The sequence below is a fragment of the Amaranthus tricolor genome, chromosome 1 (genome assembly GCF_026212465.1).
Source record: "Amaranthus tricolor cultivar Red isolate AtriRed21 chromosome 1, ASM2621246v1, whole genome shotgun sequence".
Lineage (NCBI taxonomy): Eukaryota > Viridiplantae > Streptophyta > Magnoliopsida > Caryophyllales > Amaranthaceae > Amaranthus > Amaranthus tricolor.
Window position 1 is genome coordinate 7,528,269 of NC_080047.1, and position 27,993 is coordinate 7,556,261.

A 27,993-nucleotide genomic window follows, 5' to 3' on the forward strand; every position below is an offset into this window, starting at 1 on the left:
TTCACACAAAAGAACGTTCATTTCATTGATATATGCAAACTATTATATCGTACACTTTACATTCAGAAGAATACCACATAAATATTCTATACTTGCTAAATAAACAAGCCCTATTCTCAACACTGCAATCCCTCGAAAAAATTGTAGGAATGCCACATTAGGTGACAATGCCTTGAAAAATTTACACTTACTTTATACATGCCTACTACTTCTCAATACCTTGCTGCAAATACTGTATTAAATCATACCCTGCAGTTGTCCACTTGTTATATGCATCAGTACATACACGGATCATGAAATTCGCAGCTTCACGTTCACTCATCTCAGGATGAAATCTCTTCCGTAGATTACCAATGGGTTCTCCCCTACTGAAGCAAGGCAATCCACTATCGGCCATCATTGCTACAGTGTTTATAATTCCATCCATATGTCGCCGAGCAGTAAGGTAGCCCTTTACACAGAGTCTGTAAGGGAAATCATGGAAGGTTAGTAATGGTGATAGTAATGTTTTTATATTTTGCTGATAAATTAAAGAGAAAGAACATATGTTCTCTTACCCCACAAAATTATGCCAAGTTTCACTTTTCATAGTACCCGAAGGATCAAGAAGTTGGGTCATTTCATGACTTAGCTTAAAGTGAGCACTCTCAAAGCGCATGTTCCCACCAGGAGATGTTTCCAGGATAAAACCAAAATCAATGTGAACAAGCCTTCCCACACTGCATCAGCAAAAATTGATAACCAGTATTAACTTGCTTTGTGTGGTATATCAAATAGACCTTTGTCAGAGCAAGACAAATCATTCTCCTAGCAGTCGCTCAATTCAGTAGATTACTACTAGCAAGATAAAATCTCAAGGGCTAAGAGTTCATTTAAATATCATTGAGTCATCTTCTAAAATCTCTAATACATACCCTATTCCATTACCCCCAATGCCATTAAGTGGCTCCCCACCTAGATAGATTTGCAGTGTTGGATCATACCACTTTGCCATTGTTGATGCTACCAAAGAGGTTGATGACCGTTAAAGAGTTTCAAATACATACCCTATTCCACTACCCTTATTATTACCCTATAATCTTAAACATATATACCCTATTTCACTACCCTTATTATTACCCAATAATCTCAAACACATACCCTATTCCACTACCCTTATAATTACCGTTTCTATTTCTCAAGTGTTTCCACTTCACTCCATGTTCCCCATTCGTACCAAACGATCCTTTGATAAAAAACCAAACTGCTCATAAATAAGAGTTGCACATGTTCTGAGTCAGTTTAATAAAGATAAATTTATAAAATCAAGAAAGCGTACTTGTCAAAAAGTAGGTTTCCATTGTGCCTATCTTTTGGTTGAAGTAGAAGGCTGGCCACAGCATAACCCGCACTACTAATGAGAAAATTTTCTCGAGCAGCTTCAAAACTGGGTGTTCCTACTGGTCCATAATCTTGCTGAAATATCTCATACAATCCACCATCATTAGTTTCACCCATTTGGCTTCTACTCCGCGTATTAGGCACGACCTACAGAGCAAAATGCCCTCAAGAATCAGAAATAGCATCTTAAAAAAACATGTTCAAAGAAGATCCTACATACCCAAGGCTAAAAATCAATTTTTTAACATGACGCCACGAAGCAGTGCATCCATGGTTTTGCCAGAAAAATTGGTGGGGTTCACAACTTCAACCAAACTTAAACCATGTCACATGTATGAACAATGCTGCCCAGGTTAGAATCTGGTGCAGCCGGTGTTCTCCACAATTTATACTAATGAAGAAGGCATTTTAGTGAATAGAATGTTGTTTACATAAACAGCATACTACACAACCCATTCGAATCACTTGATGCAACAGCCAGAATCATGAATTAATGTGCAGAGGCTAATTACGTGCAAAGAAGATTGACAAAATATACTAACAGATGCTCATTGGGTGCAAAGTGAAAACAACAGTATTTACACAGATGCTTGCGCAATAAAAATTAAGAGAGGAAACTAAAATGTACTCCCTTTGCCACATCTTCCTTTTCAGTCCATTTGATTTTGCAACAATTTCCTTTTATGAAAATGTATCCGCCACTTTCTTTTATCTCATTCGCACATCTCAACTCTTGGCAATTTCTTGGGGACGGAGGGAGTAACAGGAAACAAATATCCACCAGGGATTGGGGACAAGAACATTGATCGATAAGCAAGCAGAGTTTATTATTACAAAAAATTATATAAGTATAATTATAAATATTGAAATTCGCCTTGGACACCTGAAAAAGAGAACTTCCATATGATGATATACATTTTGTGCCACAAAATCATTGCTGCACAAGTGTACCTCTATTATTCCTCGCTCTGGACCAGTTGGGAGAACTCCATAGGGGAAAAGATAAAGATTCAGTCCTACTGCCTGGAAAATGTCTTTAAGAAGTGCAATCACTTGTAAAGCAAGAACATCTTGTCGACAATCATCTCCAACCTAGATCAATACCCATTAACAGATGATCAAGAATTCAATCCAACATACAAGCAGAAAAACAAACACACAGCATTGATGTCACATATATGATTAACACTTAACAGACACGCACAAGACAGAACACAAAAAAGGGAAATTATTCCATTATTTTCTGGGTAAAACTGAAGCCCAAGTGACATTGTAGATTATTAGACTTAGTAAACTATATTGAGGTGTCATATTTTCCATGTTTGGTTTGATATATTTAAAGGAAATATTCTAGCTAGTGTTTTTTTTGTAATTAAAAAAAAATTTCTTTTTCATGTAAAAAAAATAAGTCTTCCAAATATAATAGGTCGTCTTATTATCCAAGATATTGTACCTTATGTAGGAGTTATTCAGATGAGATTCATGGACAAGTATGCCACATACCTTCATAGTAAATTATCAAATCTAATGAATAATAGAAATTAAAGAACAATCATCATGGTCATAGACTAAGGTAATATTAAGCATAATTGTAAGTTATCTTCTCTTTGATAGTAGAGCATTAAACTGGACACAGCGGAATTCCAAATTAACTAAAATCACTAAATCAGCATGTCATTTTATTATCAAGAGAGTGGATTATGAAATCTGACCATTTCTGAAATAATGTCATTTTGGTATGGTATCCAGTATCAAATGGAGGGTATGATAATGCAATTACAGTCTTGTCTTTCTTACAAAATTATGGTCAAAGTTCATGGTGATGCTTGAGCAACTGCAAACATCTCTTACTGAGGGGAGTGCTAATGAAAATTTCCAGACAAACACGTGTTTGAAGATGAACTTCATGAAAATGTAAAATAGAAATCTTTATCATTTCCTTCATTTATGAACAAGTTTTGAACCATAAAAGATTTTTGACTTTTGACAATCAGAATTGCCAAAAACCATCAAACTTTTGCATGTGGCATACTGAATATAATCAACACTCACAAGACTATCTTTCAAACAAATATCACCAATGAATCTTATAAAAGGACAACCTCAACTTCTTAATATCATAAAAAAGACTTTTTTTTTTAACAATACTGCACTATTCCAATTCCCAGTCCCATTAAATGGCTCACCCAGGCGGAATTCAAAGGTGTTAGATGTAAGTAATCTTAACCTTGTGATAAGTGATAACAAGGAGGTTGTTTCTAATTGACAATTGATACCTAACATTATCTACATAAATAAGAATTATACATGATTTGAAGAGTCGTTTTACTATAGTCCATTATTCAAACAACACTACTCCATTAGCCAATTCTGTTAAGTGGCTCCTACCTAGACATTTTGGGGGGTTCGAAATAGTACCCTTGTAATAACAAACAAGTTTTTTTTATGTGATGAAAGAGGTTGAAAGTGCTTTTATTACAACAAATTTCAAACACAAAATAGTAAAATAACTTGTCTCAGAAACTTTGAGCTCCAACCACAAATAAGGGATATAATCAGAATTCATTATATCAGATTAGGTTAGGTCAATTAGCTGGAAACGTAATAGAGCAAAAAGCATTACAGGTAACCAGATTGCTATAGGGAATACCTTGAAGATACATGCTTGGGGCTTCACATCATTTGGATTTCCTTCCCTGTCAACTACATTGAATGTGATCATAATGGGAACTTTAGCTGCTGACTGCAAAGGGATCCCACTATCAACCTGAATACCCCTTACAAGTTTTTCGGGAGCGGTAGGAAGGTAGAGGTCATCTCCTTGCATTTCAATTCTCTCTAGTTCCCTGGTTATGTAAGACCAATCAATTATCAAACAGACAAACATAATTTTGCTACATAGTTACTGCTAATACCCTTAGTAACAGGGATTACCTTCGTATGCCAGCACGGCGTTCCTCCTTTGGAAGTGGAAAGAGTACACCAGAGATAGATGTGACTTTGTCAAAGAAATCAAATTCTCTCTGAAATATATCTAGAGCTTTTGGGTTAAAGCTGTCAATAATTCTTTGCCTAACTTGTGGCAAGAGTGCCAGGAACGCACGATTCTGCCGTACATAGAACTGCATTAGCATTGACATAGCTACCATGGAACATCCATGTTTCAATAAATTAAATGTTTATACTTTTACAAAAATGAATTGATGACTAATATAGAAATAAAATTATGGGGGAACAGAAATAACTTAGAAAAATAAGTAGCTGAGCCTTGTACAAGAAAATAAGCAACATAAATCATGGCGGAACACCATGCAAAGAAAATTAAGTTTGGTTGAGGTCTGCGGGTGACACTAAATTGTCAAGTTACGTAACCAGTGCCAGTTAAAGACAAAAAAAATTCGAAGAATATTTATCTCTCATACATGATAAACAAGTTCTATAGCACAGAAATTCCAAGTATGGTTCATAAGGTAATGGTAAATCATCCATCATAAATAGTCCCCGTTAAGCTTCTGTCTAACCGACTTACCCACACTTTTTTCTGTAATGACCTCAGTCTACATGATGGTTCTTCTACATGCAAGAAATTTATCCATCATAAATTGGCGGCCAAGCCCAGGCAATGGCCAGTTAGCCTGACCAGGGCATGATACTTGACACAGAGAAAATGCTAATGTAGTTTAAACAAGAGATGAAGTCATGAAGATAATTGTGAGCACAGGTGTTGAGGAGAGGGCTGACTTCGTTTCGTTTTCATCAAAACTAGAGCAGGTTTTCTTCTATTTAAGGGCGATTTCAAGGCTCATTGGAGCTCTTTTGATAATTGTACTCTATGACCTATGCATACAGATGTATGTAGAAAAACTAGAGACATAATGATGGGAAAGATAAGGTAAAGAATCCAGGCATACCTTCTGACTGTCAACCTCTTTTCCCCCTTCTGGTTCACATGTTTCGCCCTGTCATCATCGCACATTATGGTTGGTTAAAAGATAATGAAAAGCACACAGGATTATATAAGACTGCAGTGAGAAAAACACATTCATAGATTTCCCGCACCTGTAAATGCCATATAAGTATATGAGCGAACACATCACTTCTCTGGGCTGCTCTGAGCAAGTACCCTTCAACTAACCTCTATAAGGCACAAAGATAAACAAAGATGTCAACAATAAATATATGATCCCTTAGAATGGGAGATCAACTAATACGAACAAAACTAATAACACAATACTGTCAAAATTTCAATTATATGAGTCTCGTCATGAATATTTTTCAAGAGCAAAAGCTTACTCGAGAGTTGACTAAGCATTTTAGCAAGTTAAATGATCAAGGTCATACACATTACAAAGAAAAAAAAACCCATCATGCTGTAAAGAACGTGTGCAGACACCTTCAATAGACACATTACAAAGCCACATGTAGTAAACTGAAAACTACAACGCTAATGCAGCATTTACAATTTGTGGAAAAGCACTACTAGATTAAAATTTAATAATATTTCTTTGACCAAATCCCAACAAACAATATTGAAGTCCCATTGAACAAATAGCTACATCATTGTCAAGCATAATAAGATAATCCATATGTACAATTAGTTGCAATCAACTTTAAGTTGATAAAATATGACAACAGCCAACAGTAATAAAAAAGCTCACCCCTTCATCATAACGCAGAGCCTGCACAAGCTGAGGCATGAAAAATGTCACACGATGGGGAGGATAAGATTCCAAAACCCTAAGCACATAGGCCATCACACGTGGATGACCCTTATATGCAGGAGTAAGAAAGTCAAGAGCTTTTGTTATTGAACAAGCAGCCCAATGAGGCAACTGTTGCAGCAGCATCGAATTTTCATCTACTGCCTTTGGCGTGACAAAATATGTCAGTGCTTCAGGTATGCACCGAAGCTCCAGTATATGTGTCTGCCACACAATACAATAAATAACAAATTAGCACAGAATATGAGCTTGATGATCTGCACAATAGAGAGATATGAAAAGCAACTTCCACAGAAATATGCAGGTCTAAATGCCCAAAGCAAATCAAGAAAAAATTTTTGTATTCAAATAGACACTCTCCTGTTCTAAAAAAATAGCATGGCGCACTTAGGCAATCCCATTAGCTACAATAATAAACTATGCAGAACAAAGAGAATAAGGGAGGGGAAAGAAGAGAAAAATTGTAGGGATTAAAAGTAACAGAAAAAGATTAGTGAGAAGAAAATGACAATGGAATCTGCCACTTATTCTGGGACATTCAAAAAAGGAAAGCATGCAATTGATTCTGGGAACTCTTCAGCATGCTCATAGAGATACTTTAATCTTGTAGCAAAAACAAAAAAAATCACCACCAGTCCACCATTGGCTTGTACGCTCAAAAGTCAAAACGATGGACCCATGTTTATAATTATGAGTGAAAACACAACCCATCCCTTTGCAATTATCATGCTGGTCAATTAGGACCTTGCTACGTCCAAATATTAAACCAAATCAACAACAGTCCATGAGGCTCCTGAATATTGGAGAATTCAGACCTCAAGTTTTTTTTTCTTAGCAAAACAAAATTGAAGGACAGGAAATTAAGAACAGGGGGAAAGTGGCCATTTCTTCTGATTGTTAGCCATTAATCATAACTCACATGTCGAATTTTAGCTTGGAAAAGCAAAGTTTCCTTGAACTTAGGAAATTGTTGAGTATAAACCCATGCAGGGCAACAAAAAGCTACTTATCTGAGATGATGGCGAATCCACAGAACTATTAATGCTATATTTCTACAAAGCAAGCACATGCAAGGCATTGCTTTTATCGTAATCCCAACCATGATTTAATTTATAATCATACCACCAGCACCATCGTCCAATACACTTAGAGTCTTAGACAAGTATAACCAACATTATTAACACTATGTTTGGATAGCAATTTAGGAGAGAAAAGAAAGGAAAGGAAAGGAAGGGGAAGAGAAGAGAAGAGAAATGGAAGGAATAAACTCTTGGTTGTTTACGATGGAATGGAAGGGAAATAAGCATTTTTCCTCCAAATCTTTCCAACTTTGGAAAGATTGATACCTTAACAAAAAACATCCACCTTTAAATCCTTCTCAATCCCTTCCCTCCAAATCCCTTCCCTCCCATTTCGTAATCCAAATAAGGGATTTCATCCTTCCAAATCCCTCCCCTTTCTTTCCCTCCAAATCCCTTCCCTCCCATTTTGTAATCCAAATAAGGGATCTCATCCTTCCAAATCCCTCCCATTTTGTAATCCAAATAAGGGATCTCATCCTTCCAAATCCCTCCCCTTTCTTTCCCTCCATTCTTTCCATCCAAACACTCTAAATATGCTCAAATACCATCACAAAAGAATCATGAAACAGTGCCATCTCAAATTACCATGACCAAATCTAGGTTTTATATTGAGTAGGGTTTAAAAAGTCAATCAAAGTCAACTGTAACGTCAATGTTGTATAAATTAAAATTTGCAAATATAAAAATTCAGTACATTTTAATATTTACCAAAAAACAAACCAATTAAATCAACTAGCAAAAACCTAGCAAAAGCCTATAATTTAAATGTCTTTTTTTTCGATTATTATCCTCGATGAGGTTTTATCTTTGAATTAGAATATTGAGCTATTCAATTTAGTTATTTAACTTCAGTAAGCAATCCATAAAAGTTATTTTTTAAATTTATTTTGGACAATTTTCATATTATAGAAGTATGAAATCCAATGGGCTCTATTGACCACATTCTCATGAACCTCTCTCTGACCCTAACAATGAGTAGCAAATCAAAAAAGTACCTGAACTAGCTGAGTAACCTCAGCTTTCAGAGATGCATTTGCAGGGAATCGTGACACTAATGACAACGCAATTTGAGGATCCACAAAAAATGCTGTCCGAGCAAACTCAACCCATTTTTCAGCGGTAATTTTAGGCCGAGGTGTATAGTCCCTAAAAATGTCATGGAGCCAAAATGAAATAATTGAACATAAATAAACTTCAACTACCAAGTATGAAGAACTAAACAACACAATATTATAATACTCCTTCCACCCTCATGGTTTTGCACCTTTTTATATTAAGTTGTCCCACTTACTTTCTACTCTCTTTATTTGGCAATGGTTAACTCATTCAATTTAACTTCATCAACAAATTCATTCTCTTATAATATCATCAACTTATTTCTACCACCCACTTGTTTTTATTTACTCACCACTTTCACAAACTAATACAATCTCATGGGGAAAGAGTGAGTAATTTTTAGGCATAAACATAAGATATTACTTTGAATTAGTAGGTTGTGCCCAAACATCAAGTCTGTCAGCTTCATGTTGGCACAACATTAGAAGCAAATTCTTCCGCTTTTCTCTCCCAACAGCATAGTTTTCCATGGAACCCCAAACCGGATGATGATGATCTCTCTGCATGGAATTCAAAAATAATATTCACTACGCAAGGATGTACATCATATGAAAAGAATCTAAATAAAAGACATACTGAGAACAGCAGTCATACCCCCTCACCCAGAGAGCTCCCTTTTTCACGTGCCTGTGCTTTCAGATCTAATGGAACATTATCAGTTCGCTCATTCGTAAGATATTGAACAAACGCAGAAACAGATTGTGCCTCACTTAAAGCGAAATTTTTACTCCTCGTATCAAACCATTCAGGTTCATAAGCAAACCATCCCAGACAGGCCCTGCATATTATGTTCGGAATCATCAATAATTGCCACAGGTCATGAAGAAAGTTTTGACTATTGCACATAAGTTCGATCTCCAAATAGCGAAGCTATAAAGGAGATCACTATAGTGGCAATGATACCTAATGATGACATTAACCTAGAACCATACTAAATAAATTAAAAACATTTGTGACAACCAACTAAGAGGCATTACCAAAACAAACCACCACAACTATATAGCATTCCTTTACTAAATTGTAATAGACTATAGTACAATGGTTCTCATGTGTACTAATTTATGTAAACATGTAAATAATGTTTGCAATCAAAGGTCAATGGGAAACACACTTTGTTCATACAAGGATATAATTGCATACATCCAACCTTAAAAACCCAAACCTTGCCAAGTCGAAATCCCTTTAATGGTATTAGGGTAAAGGTTGTACTTATACTTAACAAAATGAGGCAAAGCATGACCTGTTACCAGAAAAATTACATTTTTAATCCTTAAAATACATATCTGAGATTTTGTTCAAATTGCAATTCCAATTTCCAACATAAGTTACAAATAAGGAAGTTTCCGCACCATTAGAAAAAACTAAATCAGTTTTGATATGGGAAAAAAATCCAAATCAATATAAATCAGTTCTATGTATAATAGGTAAAAATCAGTGGGTGCAAAGAAGAAAAACAAGCGAGATCGATTAGAATTAGTTTAAGCAACAAAAATCAGTTCCCATTCCATTACTCCAATGCCATTAAGTGACTCCCATCTAAGGTGGGGTTCAGGAAGTTGGATCTACGCAATCTTACTCTTGTTATACCTTAGTTAGTGATAACAAAGAAATTGTTTCCGATTGACCCTTGGTAGCAACTATTATCAACAAATTCACAAAAACAAAAAGTGCACATAATTTAATGAGTCGTTTCACTATAGTCCATTATACTCTGACCAAAGAATGACAAAAAATAGTTACAATAAATAAAAATCAGTATTTAACAAAAGAATTATTTCGATAAAATGAAGTGTAGAGACCAGGCAAAATTATTCTTTGAAAATGGCAATTTCATGGAAGCAGACTTAACACAAGTCCTATCATAAAAATTGCATTATTGGTAAAAGCATCTGCAACTACCACGATATTGGTTGAGTGGTATTCCTCCATACTTGTGACATTTGGAAGAAAAACGTTACTCTTAGAGCTCAACCAGTAAACAGAAGATGCCACTAAGGACATTCCCAAAATAAACATTTTCCTATTCTAGCAGCTGCAGTCTTAAACTATGTCCTTGGGCTCTTACTTGGCACTTATTAGCCTGATATGGGATAAGTTAAGTGCAAAGATGTCCTTGTAGCCCGGAAAAGGAAAGCAAAAAAAAACACCTTGCTGAAGTGCCAAAGATCGTTATGTATGAAATTTGGCGGCGTGCATGGAACGAAAGAACAAAAGGAATTTTGAGGGTATTGCTTCACCTATCAAGATAATTTGAGGTTTTTAGTAGCTGGAATCAGATTTTAGCATGTGAATGTCCCTCTCAACAATTCATGATTTTGTAGATTAATACCATAGCAATTGTCTAAGGGTTTTCGCCACTTTGTCCTTCAGCCTTATTTTGAATAATAATGACACATCAGCGTTACAGGCCACAACATTGAAAATGAAGTATTTTAGATGTTTTATTCATTTAGGAAAAAGTTAACGTATGCTCATCATGGAAACAGAGAAAAAGTCATTTGTGCAAGAACAGATCAGGCGGTTTGTTTTGTTGCTGACTGCCTCATTCCATACATAAAATTATTTCATGTCGATCTACCTCAAATTTACAACAATCAAAAACAGAAAAGGGCATCACCTATATATCCGGTCTTCAAGCAGCTGAAGGCCTGTTTTGAAGTTCTGCAAATTACCTTGGGATTGGCAAGAACAATACTTTAGCCCAAGAAGCATTAAAGTGAAAAATGTACCCGTAGCTACAGGATGCTGTGAAAACCTCCAGGGAAGTTTAGTGGTTCCTTGAAACATTCTGCCAAACAGCAGCATCTGTTCCACACTATTATGTCTAACAACCTACATTAGTTATGAAATGGAAAAAAGGTGTGAATGGATACTATGTCAGACAGATTAGGGTATGCATAAACCAGGAAGCTCTGTCCACTAAACAAGGATGCAGTAGCCAATGCACAATGATGGTGACAAAGATAATGAGGATGCAGATCGAATGCATAATGATGTTAACAAACATAATGACCATAAAAGAGAAATTAACAAGTGCCACGCACTCAGCCACAACTGGAAACAAATCAATTGCAGCAACAACTGATGCAACAATCATTACAGGGCAGAAATAAAGTTGTAAAAGTGCATCATATATGAACAAGGAATTTTGCATTTTGAAGGAGGCGTGTGAATTACAAAGACCAACATTGAGCATACAAACCACAAAGCCCACCTACGCTCCCACCCAGATAAAGTATATGGAAAGCTCAATCTAACCTCAAATCGATCAATCATAAAGCCAAGCCAGAGTCTATGAGCCATTATTTGCTCCACAGGGTCTTTTTCAGGTAAAGCTTCTGGCTCCCCTGCAGAAAGGTGAGGTCGTAATTTAGCAGACGGCCCAGAACACTTGGCGTCAGATGCAAAAAGGCCTCTTTTGGTATCAACTGTCCATAACCATGCATCCACGAGTTCAGCAAGAACAAGGCAGCCTAATTGCGGAGCAGCTGAAACCAACCAAGTCCACACAAAAACAGCGGTTTCCATGGCGTCAGGGGTGCATATATAAGCTGGACACCAGCAGAGGAGACGTAGTAGTTGAGAAAAGTACTCTGCATTTGTTTTCGAGTGAGAACCCTGTAGAGGAGAATCAAATCACCTCAAATGAGGACCAATAGAAAGGCACATACAGAAAATGCAATCAATAAATATTAAAAACAAATAAAATAAATGTATCGAAAACAATACCAAATTTGAAAGCAGCAAGGCAGTAGCTTGTGAACATGCTTCGCGAAATGATGCTTTCTCCACTATTCCACCTTTCTCGGCAATGGATACGAAATTCTGGAGTAGAAGCACAAACTTTTGCAGCAGGATTTCATTAAAAGAATCATTTTCAATTGGAGGCTGAGAAGAAACTCCAGATCTTAACCTTTGAAGTCCAATACCTATACCAAACCCAGCTTGTGCCCCAGACTGAAATCCACCAATGCTATCATACAACCTTCTCATTCCGGCAATTTCTCCAGCAAATTTGGACTTCACAGCAGCACTGGTTACACCAGTACTAAGCACCTCCAGGCTAAAGGATTCCGTTGAATTGAAACTTTCCCCAGAAGCAGCAGCAGCAGCAGCCATGACTGCTGGAATATTTGCAGTTCGTGCTCCAGTTAAACAATTGTTTTTGCCTGTGCCTATGCGTATCTCAGTTAACAAGGACACCACATCAGTGGTAGGCTTTGCTCTCTCTACTGGGTTTGGTTTGCAAAGCTTTTCCTGCATACATTTGAAGATAGTTTATGAAATCATTGCGAGACTTTAAAAAAAGTTCAACGGAACCAATGAAAAGAAACATCAGTCTTCATTCTATACTCAAACTCGAGCAGGCAAGTGCCAAGTGGCATATAAAGACATCATACAACATCCTTAGAAAATGGATCAACCAAAATGTCATAATGATAACTTTATTTCTTCAGGTTTTCTAAGGCTTTACATACAAAAGATATAAACTAAAAAGAGAAGATGATTTATATAAAACTACAGTGCCAGACCCCCAATCTATGTCGCCTACATTCTTGTATTCCTCACATTAATTTCAAAAAGTAGAGCTTTTGATGTTGGCATGCAAATGAGATATGAGAGAGAGTGCAACCTTCCAAACAATGCTCGTGATTTAGATTGATTAATAGAAGGGAGGGAGATGTGGTCCCAACTCCCAAGTGGGTAGACAGTGTTAGGGAGAGGGGTGGGCAAATGTCAAATGAACATTAAATACTTGCCTAAATTGGAATGTTGCACCTAATAGGAAAATTCCCAAAGAGAAAAATGCTGCACTTGGAATAATAAAGGAAGAATTTTTCAGGAGGTATGTTGATGGAGTTCATATTCCTTCCATTCACTCCATCCATCATTGGTTCAAGATTCTTTATTTCACCATGGTTCATTTGATCATTTTGCTAAACTATTTCATATAGTTAGTAATTGATCTTTGGTACATACTTTTATTGCTTTATGTAATGTCTTTTTATATTGTTTAGAGTCTAGTATTAGTTTGTTTTTCAATTCCCTAAAGAAAAGATGAGTTTGGTCCATTAAATATCTCTAGTAAGTCTAGAAATTCATTAAATATCTAGAGCAACTCCAATACTATGTGCCCACATTGTTAAAAGCACTAATTTTGAGTCTTTTTAATGTTATTTTCTTGTTATTTAATTCCCTAAGTCATTTAAACATGTTTAATAATATTTCCATTAATTTTTATTTCATTTTGAGTCAAGTTTAGAGTAATCTAAGTCAGGATTTAGGATTAAATTTATATTATTCTCATGTATAGATAGATTGAGTTGTAATTTTTATTTTCTATAAAACTTTTAAGCTCAAACAAATCATGTAATTGAGCATGTACTAAGTGATTTATCAATGGAGAAAATCAACCAAACGAAGACAAGTTACAAGTCAAATATCCATCATGCAAGGAGAAAAACAAGGGGAGTTGAAATATGAAATTCAAACTTTGTTGGAGTAGTACTCTTGAATAGAACATCAGCGAAAATAACTTCCCCCACTACTCCCATCACATGCCTCCCACCATCAACCACCAAGAAAAAGTTTTGCTTCAACAACTTCCATGATCATCACACTACTTCCACACTTCAAGCACCCATGAAGAGTAGTTATTTTCATGTACTTTATCTATAGATAGTCCTCATTTATATACTTAAAAATCACATTTAAATTAATGAAATTGAGTAACGAGCTTAATGCTTGTTTTTGCTTTTGAGTTATTTCTAGGATTAGAAATTACTTGCTGAAGTGTCTATGTTTAGTAGTCTTTTGCAGGATTACTTGTGATCTTATAAGCCTTTGATAAAGTATTGTGGTGTGTCTAATGAATACCAATAAAAAAGTTAGACATTGTTATCCATTGTTATTTTGAACTTTAAGTTCCCTTTGTTCATAATAGTAGGTGTGTAAGTGTGGTGTCAATTAGGAAGAAAATCTCTTGATATTCATCTGGTAATTCTTAACCTAAACATAACTCTTAAGCTTAAACACATTATCCTTAGCCACAAAAGAACCTTTGAATGGAATTAGAGTGACTTTTATTAGAAATACTCATACCAAATTACCAAAGACATAAATTTTAAAGGATGAGTCCATTCTTCATCAGTCAATTAATTTAATGGGGAAAGAAAATCCTAACAAAAAGGGTTGTGGTCCACATATACCCCCTCAGCTGGAACTCCCCAGAGAATATGTAGGCCAAAGCCTGATGAAAGGCATAAAGGTAATGGAAGGAATGTCAAACTTTTGGAAGTCAAATGTAAAAGTGCATCTGCAAATGGCAAGAAGGCACACCATGTCACCAATGTCAAATTTTTGGAAGTCAAATGTAAACTTGGAACAGGAAATGGCAAGAAGGCACCAAGTCACCAATGTCTAACAAAACAAACCCAACCTTTTGTCTATCTTCTAGTGCAGATGTGAATATTTTTCCTTTCTTCCTAGGGTTAGAGGGCAGTAAATGATGTACCCATAAAACAGCATTCGGTAATATTACTCATACATTTGCCTTTTGCATACTAAAAGAAAATGATACGATTGTTTACTGGTAAAAAACTAAAGGAATATAATGATAATAGTCAGGACTAGCATGCCACATGTTTCGAGCAACAAGATAATTAGAAGGCTGAGCAAGTCGCCACAATGTTCAAAAGTCACTAAATCACTAAAATAATGAAAAAACTGGTTTGCCGAAAAGGTTCAGTAACAAAAACAAGCCAACCTGAAGAAGACCCTGCGCCGTGCACGGAGCATAAGAAAGTGATATAATTATCCATTCTCTGACTACTTTTTGAAACAATGATCGAATAGAAGCTGTGCAGGCAGGATCATTCACAAGTGATGAAGATGTATCATTGTTGACAGAATAAAGCAGCCAATCCATACATGCAGAATTCCAAAGGATCTGCAGATTACTTCCAAATTTCAGTCAAAAGGGAAGAAAAAATCAAGCATTTCAAATAACAATAAGCAAGAGAAAAAACAAAACAGATGTTTCCCCTCAGCCTTTAATATGGTTAACAGATATAAAAAATAATTAGAGATATCACCTGTGGAAACTTATCTCTAAGTTGAACCAGTAGAGTTACTGATATATCCCTAACATGCTCTTCCCTCTGAGACATGGCTTTAATCAAAAAAGATGCATGGACGGAGAGAGTTGAGTCTCTAGTATCAGCTTCATTACCCATTTCAGATATCCGTTCTTCCTGAAATATGTAGTACACAAAAGTAATCAGGGAAAACCAACCCTCGCATTAGAATGTTTTATCAATATAGCTCTTATGCCACAATTCACGACGTAATTTCATGGCTGAGAAACATAACTCATGCAATAACTAACAAAAACTAAGGCAAAGTTTGCAACATGCAAAATTTGACATATCGGAAACCTAGAACGCTTATATAGGTTGACTGATTGAGAATCAAGGAGTGACTGTATGGATACAAGCCACGATTGGCTAAGAAGAAACCAACTAATATATCCGTGAATATGATGTACATTGCTCCAGCCTAAAAGATACTCTCTTTCTCTCTCAATTTTTTCCAATTGAGATACTTCCTTTTTGGGGTCATTTTCAGCTAAAACAGCTTTATGTAGACTTGTCAAGTTTTTATCTAACCAAAATTAGCCAGAACCTTGACTGAAAATTAGAGGGTCAAATTTAACCAAAATCCAAACTCAACTGCTTTGCCCATTTTCAAAATTTGTCAAATTTCTTTAGTTCCACATCATCACTTTCAAGTTTTAAGTCACTCACTATACTTCTTCATTCAGATTTCCAAGTCTTAGAAGTTGTATAGTAGCTCATTCTTACGAGAATTAATTTTACAAAATTCAAAAAAAGTAATGTAGTAAATTATGAAATTTTTTTATTGATAAGAAAAGAAGTTGGTTGAACTCTTGACTCGTCGACCCAAAAACAACCCAAGCAAAAATAAATCGACAAAACTGATGCACTGATCTATTCTCAACACATGGGCCCCATTTTCAACTACTTTATATATCTTGCCTATGACATGGGTTTTCTTAAGTTCAGGCAATCCCCTATATTTCAATTAGGATAAAATTAAAGGTAATACTCACTAAGAAAGTGGTAACAGAGACTTAAGATGAATCGAGGGGGAGAAATTTTGCACAAAAAAACTTGAGATATGAATTATGAAGTACAAAATCTATGATTGTATTAAAAGAGATAAGTAATAAAGCATCACTATTTAAAAATGCACGACTGACGCTCTTACTTTAAGGCACAACATGCTGCGCCACACAATCTCATAAGGCTCAGCACTGGAGCCAAAGGTGTGTCTACACGGTATAGAAGGTACACCTAAGGTGCAACTAGTGCTTTTTCTACCCCACTTCTGCAGCCTGTTTTTTGATCTCGGAATCCTTACATTTTCCTTTATGAGCCACCTTGATGCACCTTGCGCTTTTTTGCCGCGATGAAGCACAAATTCTAACAGAGTAATTGTAGATCAACAGGCCTTAAATTTCCAATCCAACACAAATATGCCCCTCAAATCCATTTCCTCCTTCATTACATTTCAAAAAAATTATTGAATAAACAAATTTTCTCACTTCAAAAATCTATTACTTTTAGCCTTCTTTTCCAACTACACATGGTTGACATTGTCAAGCCAAACCCTAAATAAAGAAAAATTTACAGACTAACAAAAGACTGGAGTAAGTAAGAGATGAATCACTTGTCCTTTCATGTGCTCACAAAGAATGCACTATATAAGACAGAAATGTCTTAGAAACCATATATTTCAGTAAGAAACTTAAGACAGAAAGCAAGCAAGAGAAGGGAAAGTGTGGAACCATTTGTCCTTGTTTGTATATGACATCAGGAAATGCAAGACAATAATGTAATTCATTTTATTTATGTTTTAACAAACAAAATTCTCCAACAGTTGGAAATATTCAGATGATAAATGCTAGCTCCTTCTTCTCACCCTTCCTTCACTTCCCCTTCCCTCCCCTCCTCTTCATGGTTTCTAGCCAAACACACTGTCAGACATATGTTTTCCCTACACTGGCATGTTTTAATGGAAAGTCATACCTCCAAATATTTATCATAACAGAGCACGTTTATGAAAACAAAATGCATGTTCTTTAGCACTAATGTTCACTTATCCTATAAATCATCACCTGCAGTATGAACAGCTATTCACAATAACTAGTGTTTTAAATTAAAATATATGGCATCAAAAGTTCTTGTTTATGTTTTCAGACCCTCACAAAGTTGATCCATTCTTTTAGATGAGAAAGTACACAACTACAACCAATTGGAAAGGATTTGAACTAGAAAGTACGCCACTACAAGGAGTATGAGAGCATGGACAGAGGTCTTTAATATAGACTGCCTCTCCAAAGCCACAAAAAGAGTTTGATCTGTTTGCAAAAAGAATTGTTAAAATTAAGATTGCAGCCCTGAATTAAGCATCAAATTGAATCCCCATTTCCATGCTTTCATCATAAAATAGCCAACTCGACAAAATTCTTAAGTACATCAACAAACACGATTTAGCTCTAGAACAAGTAAAAACAATGGCAATTTTTGTGGGATCAACCAAAAAATGAACATAAAATGTAAAATTTCAAAAGCTGCTGATATAATGAGCAAAAACAATATAACTGGCCTCCAAAAGAAAAACAAAAACAAAAAAGTGAGAAATCAGATATGTAATATGTGTTATTACTGTGAATAACACCGACAAAGTTCCAGTAGGGTACTTAATTATTATTTACCCTAGGGTGCTTATAAAACTGTTACAAGACTTAAATAGAGGATAAAAAAACAGAGGTTTCGTATTTCATGCTTCATATCAGACCCTCGATCAGATAATAGAAAGTTTTGTGAAAGCTCATTTTTAAATAACACAAGGTCACAAACCAGAAAAACTACTAACAAACAACCAAAAAAAAGTCAGAAATTATCAACCAAGATACCCAAGTTCCATTATCCAGTTATCAACACACCAAATAACCTAATTCCTCATAAACACATGGACGAGTACAAGGTATAATATATAGCTTTAGAGCATCAAATGGAAAGAATACCAGCCATGACACAGCAGTTTCAAACGCCTGGTGAACAGTAGCAGTCAAACACTGAAAAACAGCAGGTGCAAGATTTGGTGTTTTCAAATATTCAAACACACAGCTGAAGGCACTTCTAGAGGCTGTTAACTCCAAGTCACCATTAAGGATGCCTCCATTGCTACTGAAACGTATAATCTCCAAAAAAGCCACAGCAAGCAAATATGTAGCTTTCACACCTGAAAGCAATGATAATGGACAAAACATTGTTCACTCAGCCCCAAATTAGAGCACTTTAATGGATAAAGTCATGTGAAAGAGATTCAAAGGCACTAGTGTTAGCAAAAAATGTCTATAGACAGCCCATTTCATCCAATTATGAAGCAAGGTCTTTCCCATTACAGTTTTGTTAGAGCATGCAAGGATTTTCAAATTCCAACATATCTTAGTCTTTTCCTTTGTTTGCATTTTGCTGTGGCGGTCTGGGAGAGGGAGATGCAAGGAGAATTTGACATGGTAAGAGAATTGGATCAATATATCTATCACTCACTTATTTGGTTTTGTAAATTTCAAAATATGTATTATAGAAATGTGAGTTGATATAATGAACCTGAAATTGTACTCATTGCTCCAGCATCAACTCGTCCCCCCAATGCGGCAGAAAGAGCGCTTCTTTGGGTTGCAGCAGCCTTTTCGTTACCACTCCCCCGACCGCTACCAGGATTATGAAGAGCATTAAGTTCAAACTCATCTTCAAGCCATTTAACAGAGCTTACAACCTAAATAGAAGACATAACTCATAACCAAGTTAAGCATTAATATAAATATTAGATACTACATAATAAAACCTAAGGTTAACAGCCATATAATACTTGTATAAGTTGAACTAGCTATCTAATCAAATAATCTGGTTCAACTGGCAAAACAACCTTAGCAAAATTTTGCCTATACATAGTACATTACATCAAGGACCATCATTCTGTAACATTATTGACTGCACAAAGAAAGGAAAACATTGTTGAAAATAAAAATGATATGCTTGAGCGTTGACGATGAAATAACATGTCTTATGGAATTCTCAAGCTTTGCCTCTGTGGAATGTTTAATTTTAGCACATATTTAGTTTCATTTTACAAGTAAACATTAAAAAATATGGGTCTTATAGTCTTAATAGCATTTATAGACCATATGACGAATCCATAACGGTTGAGTTAAGTCCCCTTGGAAAAGTTCAAAATCCCATCGTGTTTAGCCCGGGAAATATGTGGATAAATACCCTTTCAAAATAAAGAAAGAAACTCCATTTGTCGCAAAGAAACAACATCAAATATTTTAGAAAACAATGTGACATATAAACCATGTTTTCAGCACCAAATTATCCAAATTCAAAGCGTCCCTTACTCAAGCTCACCAACAATCATTTAATTGCAAATAGATTTCTGTAAGAATCATTGTGAAACATACGAAATCTAGTACATTAAATTAGATTGTGATCCTGAATAACAACGCCAACGCCTTAATTTCAATTCCCAAAAAGAAAGACCTATACATGAACGAAAAATCTTTTCTGTTCAAATAATAAAATCCTTTTCCATCTTTCATTTACATATGCTTTTGCATATTCAATTTCTACTTATCGATTTCATCTACTTCAATTACAAATATTCTGACTCATAGTAGTAAAATAGACATAGCGTAGAAAATTTAATTTCCCTTAGAAATTTCCCACCCGAACTCAATATCTCTGATTCTCCATAATTCTTTGGAAATGACCCAAGGTACGTAAAGCACTTACTATTGTAATTCCATGCCATCTTAATATCAGTACATCCTAGTTGGACGCCCCCTCAACACTCTACTAATTTACAAATTTCAAATGATTTATCCTCTTGAGAAAGGCCTAATATCAAAAATGCACTAGGATGAACAAGAAGACTTCCACGACACATGCAGTTTCAAATAGAAAAGAGAAAACATAAGTAGATATTCCCTCTATCCCTATGAGAAAACACCAAAATAAATTTGTTGTATATTTAGTGGGAAGGGGAAGTAGGTTGAAAAAAAAGACAAAATACAAGTTGATGGTAGAATTAAGTGGTTAAGATGAAAAGAGATTAAGTTTGAGGATGGGATTAAAAGAAAAGAAGTGAGATCGTTGCCAAAAAAGGAAAGAGAGTGAATTAAGTGGAACAAAGTGCTAATACATAGGGACAGATGGAGTAACTTGCAAAAAAAAGCCATTAAATAGTATGCAAATCAACTTACGAGAGGTGGAGTAGCTTGCGCAATGCGCTGAATAGCTGATGCCCATAGACTATTCCACAAGTATGGTCCATCCACAGCTTGAAGTTGTATAGTACTCATGCTACCAACACCACTCAGGCCAGTAGAGACGGTAGAGACAGGCTTTGGCGAACCCTGGCTTTTTTGAATGGGAGGTGCTAATCCGAATAGAGCAATATAGAACCACAAGTTGCGAAACAACTTCAAAAGAGAAGGCTCGATATTAGCAGTTGGATCAAAATCGGAACAAATTTCTGCAACAGCAGGCATTAGAGGTCCCAGAAAGTCAGCTCCACTCCTGGCAACAGTTATGAATGCGGCTTTTTTAAATATGTAAATTACACATGTGCTAATATTTAACTTTAATGCAAAGACATACAAAAACACACACACACACACACACACAGCGAAATTACAAATGTCCACTATCAAGAAATGAAAGTCTGGAATATCCTTCCTTTGTTTCCTTATAGATTCACTTGCATCAGCCAGGTATTTTCCTATAGACATGTTTTAATTTGACACTCATTTGTAATCTATACTTGAGAACAAATATAGTTATGTGGGATCTAGTTAGATTCACCTCAATGTATAATCATCAAATTTTATAACTTTCAATACTAAAATAATGCATTGAGAAACATAAAAAGTGAAATGATGAAACTACAAAAAATGGAGGGAGCTTTTTGGCGAATAAAATATAAACAAATACAGAGAAATAAAGCACCATTTGATTCACTATTCAAAAAAAAAAGCACCGTTTGATTCAAAAACTTGGCTTCAAGCGTGAGGCGACAATTAGCAAAGGCCTAGGATGTCTTTAAAGTGGTGAGCAGAGGAACTGAGGTGTAACAGGAGGCACACCAGGCGCTGGAGGCGTGAACCATCAGGAGGTGCAGCCCTAATCTCCTGGTGTACCTTGGACATTTTTTAACTAAGGATACACCAGAACATGGCAAAACAATTTCGACTCAAAATTAGGTACCAAATAGTAGAAATGTATTACCTTCCGCCTTTAGACTCAGCAGCCAACCCTACATCTGAGCATAATGAAAGTAGACGGTGGCGATAGTCAGACCGCAATTTATTTTCCTTAAGACCAAGAGCAATAAGAAGAAATGCTGCAGGAAGAGTCTAAAGTGGGAAACCAGTAAGCATGTGCACACTAACAGATGCTGATCACCAAAATTAAAGTAACTGTATCTTAGAAAGTACCTCAACACGCTCTGTAGTCGCTTCCTGTGCCACTGTTTTGCTGTCTGCTGATCCTACAATTGACAATTTTCCCAGGTAGCTTCTTGTCATCAGAACAACTGTTTCACGGTATGACTTCTCAAATCCTAAGCTAGCTAGCCGAGCAACGGCATCAAGAAGCTGTAAGAATTTAACAAACAGTAAAAAACATGTACAGATCCTTCAACATCAACTCAACTGTTTGATTTTAAAAAATGTCCTCACACGAAGTCGCAAAGGGCCGGGTGTCGAAGCTTCACCCTCCTCCAGGCTTTCAATAAATAATGGCAATATCATGTCCACCACTTCCGACTTTTTAACAGAAACATTCACTTCTGCTAGCAATCGGATAACATTCAACTGAACAGTTGGAATTGCAGCTTTTTCTTTCATGCCCTGAAGATTATGTTTCTTGTGTGAGCAGAATATAGATAGAAACACCAGCATAGGAGTAAAATAAGTAGCTTATAAACGTAACCCACCACAATTGTAGTCATATAGATACATGGAAAAACGAGATAAGTCTGCATTTTTATGAAATACTTTGAGACAGTGACATTCTTTATAATCTAGTTCCATCATATGAAGAATATATTGATCGAACTAAACAAAACTTCTCGCTGTCCCCTTGGAATCTAAGGACACATCACCATTGACAATTGGAAACGATCAAGGGAAATTATTTGGTGTAATTATTGTCAGCATAAAAAGAAGCAAGCATAGTTATAAATGGTGCAAGGAAATATAAGACACAGCAGCAACAGAAAAGGAAAACCAAGCACATATGTAAAAGTACGTTAACAAAAGATTGTGCATTTGCCAAACGTTTATCAGAAAACTAAAACAGCTGAACCTTCCAGAAAATGGTGCCTACATTTGTCCTCCACAGCTCCACTCAAAGGATTCCAAACATAAACTTCAACCAAGTTGCCCTTACAAGAAACCCCTGGGATCATTAACAATCACATACTTATTCAAAGGAAGATGTACAACTCTCTCAATCATCCTCACAAATTTCCTTTCACGTCTTTTCCTACTAAGCTATCTTTGGGAACGTGGTGATCGTTTTGTAAAGTACTTTACAAATGCATTACATCAATCAATTGTGGAGAATGAAGAAAACCCACACACATAACTATAAATTAAAGAGTGTTGCCTAAAGTCCCACAAAAAAAATGGAATTAATAATACCAAAATGTGAATATCCCATGTTGGGTTAGTGGGAATGGGATTAAAATTAAGCTTGGGAATGGAAATAAAATTGGGTCACAAATTATTACCATGGGGAGTTGCCGAGTTGGTAATAGATGGGTGGGAATTGGAGGAAAGATATTAAAAGACTTTCATACCCTTATAAAAATTACAAACTAAACAAAAGATATTATACTTCTCAAATTATTTTTTAAAGGGTAAATTAGTAAATTTTCATTTTATTCCCAATCTCATACCAACCTACTAAATAAAAATATTACAACTCTCAAATTATTCCCATTAACATACCAAACAAGGGTTATATTTTAACAATTCCCAACAATCTATTTTTCAATACCAATCCCACCTATTTATCCACAAATTCCCATTCCCTCATACCAAACACCCCCTCTCATAGGCTCATGGTTTCCTTCCCCACTCACAGGATCATACCAAAACAGTATATCATCTACAACCTCTGTAACATCATTGATGAATACCCTGAATACAAAAGATAAGATAGAATATTCTTCTCAAGTAGAAGCTAAACCTTATGCTGCAAAATTCCCCCTCCCAAAACTGGTCACCACCCAATTAGCACAAAACCCTCAAATTCACATAAGCAAATTGTACAGATATCTTAGTTATCACATATACGAATAATATACTTCCCATGCAAAAGGCAATTATGAAATCAACAAATCATTCCATCATCTGTAACATACTTGGCGGGTACAATAGATGGAAAACAATTAGATATAAAGTCCTGTTGTCAAAAGAATGGCATGACTGCTGAGCTATCTTATGCTTCTGAAAGCTTTTCCTAACCACTTCAAAAACTCAAATAGAGATCAGACAATAAACTGAACCACATTTGTTTCGTATCCCCTTTGCTTAGTGTCCTTTCAAAGCACGAGGATCATGAAACAGCACTTCATCATCTTTCACCCTCATTGACATCACTGACCAATGCCTCAGATATAAGTCTGGACAAAAAAGAATGTTAGCCCATTCTTATCCTGCAAATTACCCCCTCTCCGATTCAATGTGAAACATATCCTCAAAGGAAAAGTTCAACAATGAGCAATATAAGCACCAAGATATCTTTTATAAATCATTTTAAACAGCATTACAATAACTAGGATCCCAATCCAATAATTATATTGTTGCAGTAACATACAAACATTGAGGTTAAGTGAGGAACAACTATTATAATGGAACAAAGTTTAACATTATTCGCAATGCAATACACATCAAAGCGAAATATCAATTTTCAAAGTCAAACTTATTGCTAGACAAGCAACATGGTTTCTCCCTAACATGTATTGTCACAGAGGAAAAGGAACGAGCATTAACCATCAAAAAAAAAAGCTGATAAAAAACTAAAAAAAATTAAAAATTACATTTCTTTGATACAAGTCGGCCATACACGTGAAAGGTAAAAAGCCATAGAACATTTGACATGCATGATCACATGTAAACATCAATGGACATGATAAAATCATAAATTTGCCTTTAAAAGCTCAAATTGCATTACAGCTTACCTCGTCATCATAGTCATTTCTCCCACGAATACTAGTAGCTAGGCCCAAAATGAAAGTGTCAACAGGAGCTCGGTCCTTACTCCAGCCAAATTCGATAATCTCACAGCTTGTTCTAAGGACACTTTCGAACATAGCTCCCTGACTGCTGTGCCAGGTATCTGCCTGTCCAGAATAAAATTATCACTACAAACTACAAAGAGAATGAACAAAATCAAGCAATGAATTTTAGTATACCTGTGCACAAGCTGTAAGTACTAAGGGTTTGAGACGAATTAACAAAACCCGCAGAAGTTGTCCACCACGAGCAATAGCTATTTGAGCAACTCCAGATAACAAACAACTAAAAAGCTCCTCACAAATTCTCAGCTTCCTCCAAACAGAAAGTAGACAAGCTTCTGCAGCATCTATCATCAAAGCTAGGGTCTCAAGTAACAACCTCTTTGTTGATTTCACATCACAATCAAGTGAAGTGAGACATTTAATGTTTAGTCTAGCTGCAGCACAATACGCAGATAATTTAGCATTGACGCGAGCTTTTAGTATATGTCCGTTCTCTGTCCAGTCCCGCTTCCTTAACTGCCAACAAGTAAACAACAATTTTAGAGAATACTACCGATTAATTACCAAATCATAGTACATAAAGATGTAAAATACTCCAAGTGAGGATGAATCAACCCTGGAAGCTGATCAGGCCCCCTTAAATTCAAAATACACTTTGTTTCACAATTTTACAAATGTTGATTATTATTAATTAATAGTGAAAACCCAAAACAGGTCAGTCCAACAAATCAACTGAGCAGAATTCTATTGACCTTCCTCGTTTCCAAGTTCATAATCATAATAACAATCAGAGAAATCCCACTTACAACCGAAGTATCATTACAATTCCAACTTACAGATAATTACCTCTTCTCTGACTATCTCCAATACTTTCCCTTGAAAGTTCAGCAATACACATAGTTGGAAAAACGGGATCAAGGGCAGAGAAAAAAAACAGCAAAAAGTTCTCTAAAGGGCAAGCAATAAGCATTTGATAAGTTTCTAAGAGAAACATCAAGAGATTCAAGATTTTAAAAGCTCCATAAAGACTTAGGATTTGCAGTTCTAAACTTTCAGAAACTTTGAATACTTCTAGTCTATCTATGCTTTCTTTTTTCTATCAGATTGAAACTTCCTCTTGTATTACCATAATTATCACCTTATAGTCACTGGTCACATCAGGTATGAAAAATGTCAGGTGATGTCCAAATCATTCTGGTGTTTGGCTTGATTTGAATTGTTCTGATTTGATCATTTTGTTTTGCTAAACATATTTTATAGTTTGAATTGAATTTTACTTTCATTATTATTGTTTAAAAATATTTACTCGTGTCTTTGCATTATGTATTTTACATTTTTTATTTCAGATGTTTCATATTATTCCTTATACTTGCATCATTTCACTTCTTCATTTATGTCCTGCCCACTGACTCACAAATCACAAAAAGTATACATGTCAAGAACATCATGCAATCGAGTACAAAATGAAAAATGTATATATAATAGTATATTAAGATCCTGTTAAGCTGTTATAACTTCTGTATTGTGTATTTTGGAAACATCAATCATTCATATTTCACATTTTAAACTAATTAAATTAATCAACACTAATAAGCAATTTTGAAATGTGAATCCTGTATCTCATTGATCTGAAAAGTGATTCGAACAAGAATAAGTGATATGTTTCAGGTGAAGAGAATACGTACTCTATAATAATAACAATTGTATTTTAGATAATAGAAAACAACCACATTTCTTAATTCAGATTTGAAGTTTAAATTTGTGTGCACCACCCCTAGGTAGCCCAATTGGTCCTACTTATTATTCCCATAGGAACATAGGGAAGAGCCGAGAAATCCATAAAAATAAGAATGGTCACCCAGACGTACATTATTCTGATCAAAACTTCAGTCAATGAGCTTGCAAAATCTCTAAAAACAATGTGAAGTCACTATGAATCGCAGTACGAAAATGTATACCTTTAAAAAGGCAGAGGACGATTGGAGCTGCCTCTTTGCAATCAAGCGCACTTGCTCTATAAGTTTATGATCAATCTCAACTCTATTATTCAATATACATCCAACCATTTTAAAAACGATCTCCTGCCTCTCTAAGCTCTCTACCGACTCTTCCTCGAAATTTGCAACCTGTTGTCGAACCATACCCCCACCATCCAAATTTGAGGCAATGCAGCCCACCCCATTCATCTCAGACACACGCGATGAAGCCATGCTGGCAGTGTCATCAACCACAACCTTGGAACCAGGACAAGTGCCTCCAGATGAAGCAGATAACTGACTAGAACCATTCATCAGATTCGGACTATCATGATGCTGAAAATAGCTTAAACTAGCAGGCGAACTCTGAAACGAAGAGGTACCAGATGCAACACCAGCCTCTCTAGGAGAACTAGGGTAAGCAACAACATGAACTTGTTCTAACAAGAGATTAATTAACTTTTCAGCATCCAATGGAGAAATTCGCGGAAAACTTTCCGACAAACACATCAAAAACGCCTTACAAATCTTCGAATCACCAGAATTACTACTATCATGATTATAATTATAATTATAGGCATTGTTAAAAGCAGAAATCACAATTTTTCCTAAAAATCCAGCAATCTCATCAGCAAGTTCCTCGGACATTTCAGCGGCATTCACAACAAAATGAAGAAAATCAGAGTAAAATGAAGAAATGCAATCATTACCAAATGACTGAGGCCAAAAAGATGATCGAAATGACGATGAAATTAAGCGAAGAAACTCAACAACAACATCACGAGGACGATTATCGGGAGGATTGGGGCATTGCGAGAGAAATTTTGCGACAGCAAGAACGGCATTAAGCTGAGATCGAGAAATTCTCGATGATCCAGAGGAAAGAGACTCTGGAGAAGGACAACGACCACAAATCCAAGCAATTTTCTCTTTGAATTTCTTAGGCTCTTTAGCCATCAAATTGCAAAGCTCAGATAAAGCCTCCATTGAAGAAAACCGAAACCTAGAAAAAAAAAATTGATACGAAATTGAGGGGGAAATGTGCTAGGGTTCGTCCTATAGATAGATCAAGTAAAAAATTGATCGAATAGATCAAATTAGGGGGAAACTTGGAGCAATGAATTAGGGTTTACAGGATGAGATCGTTGAAAGGAATGATGTTGATGGTAAGGTCATTGTCATGGCGTTAATGGTGAAGCAGTCTCCCTGCCATTGTTTTCTTTTCAGCTTTTATTATGGTTTGAGGGAGGAGGGAAAAATAAAAGAGAATCTGAGAATGAGGAGTCGATTGAAAATTGTTGAAATAACGAGGGGACA

The 27,993-nt window shown here is 35.7% G+C and overlaps 1 protein-coding gene across 1 annotated transcript; it reads right to left on the bottom strand.

Moving 5' to 3' along the window:
• On the bottom strand, positions 1-27,982 carry LOC130828621 (phosphatidylinositol 4-kinase alpha 1). Its single transcript, XM_057694587.1, has 26 exons — positions 26,659-27,982; positions 24,875-25,216; positions 24,641-24,802; positions 22,131-22,301; positions 21,888-22,046; positions 21,679-21,806; positions 20,655-20,970; positions 19,000-19,168; positions 18,411-18,628; positions 15,394-15,552; positions 15,066-15,248; positions 12,029-12,556; positions 11,558-11,917; positions 10,917-11,131; positions 8,894-9,077; positions 8,663-8,799; positions 8,179-8,329; positions 6,039-6,305; positions 5,440-5,517; positions 5,292-5,339; positions 4,315-4,487; positions 4,031-4,226; positions 2,332-2,472; positions 1,319-1,527; positions 558-719; positions 1-464 (listed from the first exon to the last, which is right to left on the bottom strand). The coding sequence occupies exons 1-26, from the start codon at positions 27,661-27,663 to the stop codon at positions 206-208; spliced, it is 6,120 nt and encodes a 2,039-aa protein (XP_057550570.1). The 5' UTR covers positions 27,664-27,982; the 3' UTR covers positions 1-205.
• Positions 27,983-27,993: the final 11 nt, after the last annotated feature.

What these genes read in the sequence shown, in the direction of transcription:
- LOC130828621 (XM_057694587.1), bottom strand. Translation starts at nt 27,663, where the DNA reads ATGGAGGCTTTATCTGAGCTTTGCAATTTGATGGCTAAAGAGCCTAAG. An exon ending in CGTCCTCTGCCTTTTTAAAG is followed by an intron (nt 25,217 to 26,658) that starts GTATACATTTTC and finishes ACTTGTTGGCAG; the next exon opens with TTAAGGAAGCGGGACTGGAC. An exon ending in GAAATGACTATGATGACGAG is followed by an intron (nt 22,302 to 24,640) that starts GTAAGCTGTAAT and finishes CATAATCTTCAG; the next exon opens with GGCATGAAAGAAAAAGCTGC.